Source organism: Miscanthus floridulus, chromosome 13 (genome assembly GCF_019320115.1).
Source record: "Miscanthus floridulus cultivar M001 chromosome 13, ASM1932011v1, whole genome shotgun sequence".
Taxonomy (NCBI): Eukaryota; Viridiplantae; Streptophyta; class Magnoliopsida; order Poales; family Poaceae; genus Miscanthus; species Miscanthus floridulus.
This window is the reverse complement of record NC_089592.1, coordinates 87,947,297-87,958,660: the sequence shown is the minus strand read 5'-3', so window position 1 is coordinate 87,958,660 and position 11,364 is coordinate 87,947,297. Positions and strand designations below refer to the sequence as shown.

The following is an 11,364-nucleotide window of genomic DNA, read 5'->3' as shown; positions in this document are numbered from 1 at the left end:
TGTCTTTGGCATTCTCCCGGTGATTGGCTATATATTCATCTTGTGATTGGTTCATCCCCTACACGTCGGTATAATCACCCTAGTCACTTATTTACATTCTTACAAACTAGTTGACACAAGCTCTTTAGTGTAATTAGATTTGAGAGCTTGCCTTATTATTTACATTCATCTAGTTGAGCTCTTTAGAGTAGCAAGGTTGAGAGCTCTTAGTGAGTAATTACATAGCAAGTTTGTGTGCCTAAGTAATCATTGCAACTAGAATTGTTAGATAGGTGGCTTGCAACCCTTATAAAGCTAGAGCAAGTTTATATTACGCTATTTGTCATACTAATCAAATTGCTCTAGTTGATTTCTAGATTTTTAAATAGGCTATTCACCCCCCCTCTAGCCATATTAGGACCTTTCACCAAACCGACCACACCCACCTTCCTCCGATGGTCAGAATCCGCCATAACCTTCGACCGGACCGACCACCCAAAGAGCATCCCGCAACCAAGGAGATATCCACTCGTGGTCGACCCGATCATCGGTACGAAGCACCTCACCAAGGTATTGATGGATGGGGGCAGCGGCCTCAACATCCTGTATGCCGAGACGCTCGATGCCATGGGCATTGACCGAGCGCGCATCCGACCAACTGTTGTTGTTTCACCACCGATAGCCTGCCATGGGGGTACCCGAGGCAATATGTTCGGGCTTCAGCGTATGCAAAACTCAACGGTAAACGCAAGAGATAGTCGATTTATCCTGGTTCGGACCCTCGATCGTGATCGAGTAATAGCCCTACGTCCAGTCGGCGTTAGCCTTTGCGTTGGATTGATTGTTAGTGTTGTGATGTGTTCCCTCTTTTCTCCTCCTTCTCTAGGAACTCTGCCCTCCTTTATATAGTCAGGAGGCTAGAGTCCTAGTCGGTTTACAATGTAGAGTCCTAGTAGGATTACAGGGTAATATTACTACTAGGATTACATGGGAGGAATCATAATCAAACTAGATCTTCTCTCTTCCTTACGGTGTATCCCATGGGTCCTGCATCGACAAGCCCCTGAGCACTTCATGGTTGAACTCCGGAAGCCTTGTCTTGTTCCTCTAGGTCTTGCCGAGCAGGAACAAGCATCGTCCGAGTGCTTTCTTGAGTGAAACCATGTCGCGCTTCTTGGGATCTTCGAGTGGTGTGGGCCTTTTGAAGAAAAAATACTCCCATCTTGGTGTAGCCCCCGAGCCTCTTGCTATTTGGAACAGGGAGCTGGAGGGTCTTGTCTTGAAATTGCTCTGATTCTTCGTCGAAGGGCTCCCAAGCATATACCTGGGTCCTTTATCAAAAAGAACTCGGATATAGCTAGGTCCAGGTTCTTTTTGTCATGAGGCCTTGAAGTGGTCTGTTTTGAAGAAGTCTTCTTGGTGACGTGCGCTTTTTCGAAGAAAAAAATGCACTCACTGAGTGTAGCCCCCGAGCCTCTTGCTATTTAGAACAAAAAGTTGGAGGGTCTTGAATCTTATGTTGTTTGAAAACTCCTGTCTTGAAGAAGTCTTCTGAGTGATGTGCACTTTTTGGAAGAAAAAGTGCACTCACTGAGTGTAGCCCCCGAGCCTCTTGCTATTTGGAACAAAAAGTTGGAGGGTCTTGAATCTTATGTTGTTTGAAAACTCCTGTCTTGAAGAAGTCTTCTGAGTGATGTGCACTTTTTGGAAGAAAAAGTGCACTCACTGAGTGTAGCCCCCGAGCCTCTTGCTATTTGGAACAAAAAGTTGGAGGGTCTTGAATCTTATGTTGTTTGAAAACTCCTGTCTTGAAGAAGTCTTCTGAGTGATGTGTGCTTTTTGGAAGAAAAGTGCACTCACTGAGTGTAGCCCCCGAACCTCTTGCTATTTGGAACAAAAAGTTGGAGGGTCTTGAATCTGAGTTGTTCAAAGAACTAAAAACCTCTTCTGGGGATATGTAGGATCTTGTAGACATTCTCAAGGGTGTATCCAAGTAACCCGCAAACTGCAGTAGGCTATCCATATATCATTGCAAGTCAACACAGTTGTGCCACCGAGTACTCTCCATAATTAGCTTGCGTGCTTTATGTCTTCTTGCATGTTGTTGTATGTCATGCCTCTTCCTTTGTTTCGCTTGAGTAATGAAAGTATATATAAATATGCACGTGCATCCTCATATTCGTGCTTATCTTGCTGACGCAAAATCTTCTCGTTTGATCATGATCCGGTCCAAGTAAGGCAACCTAGATAATCCATCAAAAGGCTTCGGGTGGGCAGTCCCCTCACCGGAGACCCCGTATCACCCCCACCTTAGAATTTCTGAATCACCACAATAAGGTTGACCTTAGCTGTCGAGTAGTTGATCACCCCAACCGAGTAGTCGATCATCGCGACCGAGTAGTCGGACGTCCTGGCGACTTGTAGAGCAGCAACCGAGTAAGACAGCGCAGGGCGTGTGTCTCACCCAATGAAGTAGTGGCCAAGTAAGGCAGCCAGCGGTGGGCGAGCTCCTTATTTGATGACGTGGTCTAGAAAATGGTTCCCTTTCTAGCGAGTAGGCTTCACGGATTAAGGCCTCAGCAACCTAGGTAAATCAATTGTAGTAGAGCCGCAGAGGCATATGGATAATATCTAGAGATATATGATGATTAAAGAATATTTGAAAACATATTAAACCATGACTTAGCTTGATTGACGGCCGCGTGGTAGAATCAGCGCGTGATCCTGGCATTTTGCGCTCAGGAGACCCTAGTGGTTGTAGGCCCCGAGCATCAGCTTGTGGGTACTTAGACATGAGCTGTCGAGTAGTTGGTCACCGCAGCCAAAGTAGTCAGAAACTGTGACGAGTAGTCAGACAACTGGCTTGTTTCAGCCATTTTGCTTTTTGGTTCGGGTGTTAGCTTATTAGCTACCCTCATCGGTGGGCTCAAGCATCTTTTTAGCTCTTTTGCTCTCGGCCGGTATGCTCAGGCTCAATTTCAGCCATTTTGCTTTTGGTTTGGGTGTTAGCTTATTAGCTACCCTCATCGGCGGGCTCAAGCATCTTTTCAGCTCTTTTGCTCTCGACCGATATGCTCAGGCATAATTTCAGCCATTTGCTTTTTGGTTCGGGTGTTAGCTTTTTAGCTACCCTCATCGGCGAGCTCAAGCATCTTTTTAGCTCTTTTGCTCTCGGCCGGTATGCTCAGGCATAATTTCAGCCATTTTGCTTTTTGGATCGGGTGTTAGCTTATTAGCTACCCTCATCGGTGGGCTCAAGCATCTTTTCAGCTCTTTTGCTCTCAGCCGGTATGCTCAGGCTAAATTTCAGCCATTTTGCTTTTGGTTCGGGTGTTAGCTTATTAGCTACCCTCATCAGCGGGCTCAAGCATCTTTTCAGCTCTTTTGCTCTTGGCCGGTATACTCAGGCATAATTTCAACCATTTTGCTTTTTGGTTCGGGTGTTAGCTTATTAGCTACCCTCATTGGCGGGCTCAAGCATCTTTTCAGCTCTTTTGCTCTCGGCCGGTATGCTTAGGCATAATTTTAGCCAGTTTGCTTTTTGGATCGGGTGTTAGCTTATTAGCTACCCTTATCGGCGGGCTCAAGCATCTTTTTAGCTCTTTTGCTCTCAGCCGGTATGCTCAGGTGTGATTTCAGCCATTTTGCTTTTTGGATCAGGTGTTAGCTTATTAGCTACCCTCATCGGCGGGCTCAAGCATCTTTTTAGCTCTTTTGCTCTCAGCCGGTATGCTTAGTGAAAACAACACGGGAAGATTCATAATAAGACATCTGTTGTCGAGGAACGCTATCTTTATTGATCATGAACATTGATCTCTTGTGGCTTGTATTTATGTTCTTTCTTGTGTTGTTTTCATGCGCAGAATATTGTTGACTTCTTTACCATCTTCAGTTATCAACTTGTATGCGCCAGCTATCGATGTTTCGATGATTTTGCTTGTCCGGGTTATCTCGGTTGTTTCTATTCGGGAACCTTTCTCGTGTCTTCTCCTCTGCAGTAATCATCTTTTCTACTGTGCGTCTGAATTCTTTATTGTTTCTCAGATTTTCTTTGTAGAAGTCCTGAAATTGCCACCTAGCCACGATTCCGTGAGAGAAAGCTTCGATTACTTCTCGTTCGGTGATGTCATGTACTTGAGCACATAGTTCGCCAAATCATCGATAGTAATCTCTAAGACTTTCGCCCCTTTTCTGCTTGAGTCCTTTTAATTCTGCATGGGTGATGGGGTGTGTAATGATACCCACGAAATTTTCACAGAAAACTCTTTGCAAGTCCTCCCAATTTCTGATTGACCCTGGATTTAATTTGTCGAACCATTGGAGGGGCATGGTTTCTAGGGCCATGGGAAAGAACAAGGTCTTGATGTTGTCATCTCCTCCGGCTAGTTCAATCGACTGTGAGTAAATCCTGAGCCACTGCCTTGGTTCGGTCTTGCCATCATATTTAGAGTGGTTGGATGGCTTGAACTTGTGAGGTAGTTGTATTGAAGCAAGTCTGTTCGCAAAACAGGGGAATCTATCATGCGTTCCGACTTCTTTGTATTCTAATTCAGCACCTCCTTCCTGTCAACTGTCGTTTTGGTGAGAGTAGTTCTATGGGGATGTCTGAATAGGTATTTCGCTTCTGATCTTCCTTGGTTGTTTGATTCGGTAATTTTGACTATGGTCCCTTCTACTTTCTCTGCTGTGACTTCCGCTTGGTCCAAGTCTCTCGAAAGTGAACTTCTTTTGAATTTGATCTTCCTTCCTATGAGATGTTGACCTGGCGGGTAGTCTTGAGCGGGCCCTTCCGTCGTGCGTCCTTAGGGCTGCTGATTGGAGGAGGTCTCGGAGCTGTTCCTATTTTTCACTTGGAAGTGATGTCGCTCTGAGTTCTTCTAGTGCTTCTCGGATCTTATTGTAGGGTGTATTCGCCGCACGTCTTTCTTCGACTTCTTGTTCTGATTTTTTCCTGTCGTACTCAGCCAGATCTGACTCATATTTGATCCAAGCTTCCTTGCGCTACCTAGCACGGTGTTGGCGTCCTTATTTCAATTTGTTTCTTCTTTCTTTGGTTTGCCTCTGACTCTCAGTCTCACCATCGTGCCCCTAGATAAAGGGTGATATGTTGGACTCAGATTCGTCCGATGACCTGATGTCAGGTGCTTCTGGGGGGACCAAAGGTGATCGAGGATGGTGAACCATGAATACTTCTCATGTGTGAATTGTTCTATTATTGGTGCTGGTTTTCGCACTATCGGAGTTGTTGATGATTCTAGTAGAGGCTTCAAGGTCGCAGATCAAGTCTCTTTCTTAGTAGAGTAGAATTGTCGTCGTCGTCGTGCCGACTAGTTGAGTACAACTGTCTTTAGGAACAGAACCTGGCCAGTGGACGATGCAGTCTTGAGATGTTATAGTCAGTATGAGGCCTTCTTGAGCTCCTTTTAGTGGCATTCTAAGCACCGGATCCAGGGATCCTTTGGGTCATGCCTGATAAGATTTTGCCACGTTGTGGAGTCCGAACGGAAAAGGACTCGACTTCTTGGAGAGACTCTGAGTGTATTCTGAGTTGTTCTCTTGATAGGCCGAGGCCGCGTACCAGAGCCCTGTCAGAAAAGAACTCGGTTTCTCGAAAGAACTCAGTAGAGATTCCATCTCAGATGCGGAGCCTGGTTTGACTTGGATGCGGGAATCCGCAAAATCTGAGCTAGATCAAATATCACGAGCTACGCGAATCTTTCGGCGATTTGATCTGTCGTAGTCACCGAAATAGAAAGGTTTTCATGGTGATCTGAATCTTCGAGGAGACGGCTTTGGAGCTTGCCATCATCATTTGCCTCACAGATCCATGAATCGAAGATGAAGGTTGATCCCGTTGAGAAGATCATGTTGTCGAGGTCCGTCGAGCTCTCTGATGCAAATTCACCACAAGCCCCTACCTAGCGCGCTAGCTGTCGATGTTTTACCACCGATAGCCTACCACGGGGGTACCCAGGGCAGTATGTTCAGGCTTCAGTGTATGCAAAACTCAATGGTAAATGCAAGAGATAGTCGATTTATCCTGGTTCGGACCCTCGATCGTGATCGAGTAATAGCCGTACGTCCAGTCGGCGTTAGCCTTTGCGTTGGATTGATTGTTAGTGTTGTGATGTGTTCCCTCTTTTCTCCTCCTTCTCCAGGAACTCCGCCCTCCTTTATATAGTCAGGAGGCCAGAGTCCTAGTCGATTTACAATGTAGAGTCCTAGTAGGATTACAGGGTAATATTACTACTAGGATTACATGGGAGAGATCCTAATCAAACTAGATCTTCTCTCTTTCTTGCGGTGTATCCCATGGGTCCCGCATCGACACCAACCGAAGCACCTTTCCATGGTGTCATGCCTAGAAAGTAGGCCTTTCCACTTGGGCAGCTCTATCTGCCCATCACCTTTGGGGGTCCATCCAACTATAGGATGGAGACCCTCACCTTTGAAGTGGTTGGGTTCCACAGAACCTACCACGCCATCCTAGGGTGATCATGCTACGCGAAGTTCATGGCTGTTCCCAACTACACCTACCTCAAACTAAAGATGCTAGGCCCAGGCTAGATCAACACCATCGACACCTCCTTTCAGCGTGCCTACGAGTGCGAGGTTGTGTGTTGTGATCACGTCGCAACATTCGTCACCTCTACAGAGCTCGCGGCCCTCAGGAAGGAGGTCGCCGAAGAAGCACCCGACCCCAAGCGGTCGACCGGGTCCTTTGAGCTAGTGGAGGGCTCCAAGGAGGTCCTCGTAGACCCTGAGAGCATCGAGGGCATAACGGTGCACATTGGTACCACACTTTCCTCTGAATAGGAAAGCGTGCTCGTTGGCTTCCTTCACGCCAACCAAGACATCTTCGCGTGGAAACCCTCAAACATGCCAGGCATTCCAAGGGAAGTCGCCGAGCATGCCTTGAAGATCTGCCTAGGCTCCAAGCCGGTGAAACAACACATGCGTCGCTTCGACGAGGTGAAACGCAGGACCATCGGCGAGGAGATTGCAAAGCTTTTGGTAGCCAGATTCATCAAGGAAGTGTACCACCCAGAGTGGTTAGTCAATCTCATTCTTGTATGATAAAGAATGGGAAATGGAGGATGTGTGTTGACTATACGAGTCTAAATAAAGCATGCCCAAAGGATCTATTTCCTTTGTAGTGCATAGACCAGATAGTTGATTCTACCTCAGGGTGCGAAACCCTCTGCTTCCTTGATGCGTACTCCGGGTACCATCAAATTGCGATGAAAGAGTCCAACCAGCTCGTGACATCTTTCATCACCCCCTTCAAATCGTTCTGCTACATCACAATGTCGTTCAGTCTGAAGAACATTGGGGATACATAGCAGCGTTGTATGCTCAAGTGCTTCGGGGACCTCATCGGGTGAACCGTTGAGGCCTACGTTGACGACATCCTGTTCAAATCCAAATGGGCTGACCACCTCGTAGTCAATCTTAAGCAGACCTTTACAAAACTCCAAGCGAACGGCATCAAACTCAATCCCCAGAAGTGTGTTTTTAGGGTCCCGAGGGGCATGCTGCTTGGTTTCATCGTCTTTGAGCGTGGCATCGAAGCCAACCCAAAGAAGATCTTAGCCATCATGAGGATGGGCCTGATTCAGAACATAAAGGGGGTACAACGGGTTACGGGGTGCCTTGCCATGCTCAACCGCTTCATCTCACACCTTGGTGAATGAGGTCTCCCCCTTTATCGACTTCTGAAGAAGGCCGGTCACTTCGAATGGACATTCAAGGCCTAGGAAGCACTTGGCATGGTTAAGTAGCTCCTAACAAAGGTATCAATCCTGGTTCCTCCCATGAGGGAGAACCCCTTCTGCTCTACATCGCTGCCACCAGACAAGTGGTCAACGCCGCCCTAGTAGTGGAGCGGGAAGAAGAAGGACACGCCCTCAAAGTACAGCGCCCTATGTACTTCATCAGCAAGGTCCTATCCAACTCAAAGACCTATTACCCCCAAATCCAGAAGCTTTTGTACACTGTCCTCATCACCAGGAGAAGCTACGCCACTACTTCGAGTCACATCCAGTGATGGTCGTGACGTCCTTCCCCCTCGACAAGGTCATCCAAAACTAGGATGCCATAGGAAGAACCGCAAAATGGGCGCTCGAGCTGATGGGTTAGGGCAATGCGTATGCCTCTCGGACAGCCATCAAGTCCCAGGTGTTGGTTGATTTCATCGTGGAATGGACCGAGGTCCAAATGCCACCAGCAGTCGTCGATCAAGAGTACTGGACGATGTACTTCAATGGATCACTGATGAAGAAGGGTGCCGACATAGGTCTGGTCTTCGTGTCACCCCTCAGGGTATGCATGAGGTACATGGTCCATCTCCATTTCCCCTCCAACAATCTGGCCAAATATGAGGCGCTCATCAATGGCCTATGCATTGCCATCGAGCTAGGCATCCGATGCCTCGACGTTTGAGGAGATTCCCAACAGGTCGTCGACCAGGTCATGAAGGAGTCAAACTGCCACGACATCAAGATGGCCATGTACTACAAAGAAGTCTGCCAGTTGGAGGATAAGTTTGACAGCCTTGAACTCAATCACATCCCGAGGTGCCTCAATGAGGCAGCCAACGCGCTTGTAAAAGCAGCATCCAGCCAAGAGCCGGTGCCAACAGGTGTCTTCACCAGCGACCGGCACAAGCCCTCCGTTCACTACGAGGGGTTAGAACAAGGCAGTGATGGTCCATCCAATCCCAGCCCAGGGGCTGACCAACCGTCGGCTACATCTAGACCCAAAGTCATGGAGCTCGAAGAGGACCTAGCGACGGAGCCCGACCCTCTGGTCGACTGGAGGACGCTCTACCTCAACTACCTCCTCCGTGACACACTATCGATGGACAGGACAGAGGCTCGATGGCTCACACATCGCTCCAAGTCCTTTGTTCTTGTGAAGGGCAAACTCTACAAGCGAAGCCACACCGAGATCCTGCAGCGTTGCATCCGCTTCGAACAGGGGAAGTGTTTGCTGAGCATTATCCACGATGGGGTCTGCGGTCACCATGCCGCGCCCAAAACCCTGGTCAGAAACACGTTCTGATAGGGCTTCTACTGGCCTACCGCGGTAGCCGATGCCAAGCAAATCGTATGCACCTGCGAAGGATGCCAGTACTATGCTCTGCAGACTCATCTACCGACCCAAGCGCTCCAAATGATCCCTATCACCTAGCCGTTCGTAGTCTAGGGACTCGATCTAGTTGGACCACTCAAAAAGGTGCCCCGGGGCTACACCCACTTGCTTGTCACCATAGACAAGTTTACCAAGTGGATAGAAGCTCGACCGATCTCTGTGATCAAATCCGAACAGGCTATGTTGTTCTTCCTCAACATCATCCATGGCTTTGGAGTCCCAAACTCCATTATCATGGACAACGACACGCAATTCACCAAAAAGAAGTTCCTTCGATTCTACGATGAATACCACATCCAGGTTGATTGGGCCGCCATCGTGCATCCCCGAACGAACAGGTAGATCGAGCACACAAACGACATGGTCCTATAGGGCCTCAAGTCTAGGATCTTCAACCGGTTAAACAAATTCAGCACATGCTGGGTCACCGAACTTCCTTCGGTACTCTAGAGCCTGAGGACAACCCCAAGTCGAGCCACCGGCTACACGCCCTTCTTCATGGTCTACGGTTCTGAGGCCGTCCTCCCAACCGACCTTGACTATGGAGCGCCAAGGACCAAAGCATATGATGAATAGGGAGCCAAGGCATCCTAGGAGGATGCCATGGACCAGCTAGATGAAGTGCGCGATGTCGCCCTCCTCCGCTCGGCCAAGTACCAACAGGCGTTGCGACGGTACCACAGTCGATGAGTGCGGGGCCGAGCCTTCAACGTTGGGGACCTGGTCCTCCGCCTCGTACAGAGTAACAAGGACCGCCACAACCTCTCCCCATCGTGGGAGGGACTATATGTGGTCATGGAGGTACTCTGGCTAGGCACCTATAAGCTAAAAACCATCGACGATGAGGTCTTGACCAATGCCTAGAACACCGAGCAGCTACGTCGCTTTTACCCCTAATAAATGCACACTTTTTTACTTATCAGTTTCGTTATCAAAACTCCCCGATGCTTCATGACATCTGATCCCAGCAAACAGCAGGGGGTCAGGCCTCACTCGGGGGCTGACATGAGTACATTTATCCTACAAATATTCTCTGTGCCTGCCCTCTTTTCTCATGTTAAGTCCTAGGAGCTAGGTTGTCGGGAACAAGCTCTAAGTAAAACTAGGTGGACAGTAGGAAACCTATGCCCCAGTAGCTACGGCGCCTTTGCTCACCAGCGTGGTTAGAGCTAGCACACCCGCACTCTGAGATCTTATGATCTTAACTACGGGAAGGGTCGGAATGCACTAAAACCTCTTTTACAAAAAGAGGGACAAGAGCTAAAAAGTGGTTTGCTATAACGAAGAGCTCGTCCATTTTTACACAAATTCGACGCTTGGCTTATCTACCTAACTAAATTCTTGCACGGGATGTTCTCATCCTCTATTTCTGCAGGGAAACCTTATCTCAATAGGTAACGCGAGTCGATCGGATGGCTTGGCCACTGACAAGAAATGGATAAGGAGCAAGCAGGATCATGCTCATATCTGAGGGAGGATTTCCGAACCCATAACTCTTACCATCGAGGTAAAACCGGTGCCCAGGTTGATCGGATGGCAGAGGACTGCTGCCGAAAGATAAGCGTCCTCACTCACTTACTTTACGTATTAATTTCATTATCGAGCCTCTGACCCTAGCGACGGCAGAGGATCGGGAATTACTCAGGGGCAGGCGAGGGTGTCTTCGCTAGACATTCTCTTTGCCCAGCCCCTCCATAAGTTTAAAAACTAGAGGCACGGTGTGCGGGCGCAAACTTTGAGTAAGCCTGGTCGGACCGCTAGGACCCTACGCCCCAGTGGCTATGACATTTTTTATCCACCAACGCGATCAGAGTCCTTGTCTCCGCACTCCAAACCTTAAACCTCCACCTTCTTAGGAAGGATTTGAAGGGGCCTACCTATGGAATCTCCATCAAGGAGAGGCTGTTAGGTCGCCCAAATCGATTGAGTGGCTTAGGCCGCTACCAAATGACAGATACAGAAGAATGGGAGGCTCATGTAGTTTACACCAGCTCCGTCACGAATGTCAGACCCGGACCCCCGCACGGACATATCCGATAAGAACTCCCAGAACCCATCACTCGTGCCATCGAGGTAACATTACCGACCCTTGCTATTTCTTTATATAATCATTCATACACTTATCTCATACATCCAAGCATCGCATATGTGATTGCTACATCACAACACTTCGTGTCGCGTCATGAAGCGGTAGTCATCTTGTCGCAGAACCAACCAATTTATAAGAGTACA

The 11,364-nt window shown here is 48.2% G+C and overlaps 1 protein-coding gene across 1 annotated transcript; it reads left to right on the top strand.

The window, feature by feature from the left end:
• Positions 1-8,451: 8,451 nt before the first annotated feature.
• LOC136500259 (uncharacterized) lies at positions 8,452-9,042 on the top strand. The gene has a single exon (XM_066495617.1). The coding sequence runs from the start codon at positions 8,452-8,454 to the stop codon at positions 9,040-9,042; it is 591 nt and encodes a 196-aa protein (XP_066351714.1).
• Positions 9,043-11,364: the final 2,322 nt, after the last annotated feature.

Excerpts from the sequence above, each read along its gene's own strand:
- LOC136500259 (XM_066495617.1), top strand. The coding sequence starts at position 8,452 with ATGAAGGAGTCAAACTGCCACGACATCAAGATGGCCATGTACTACAAA.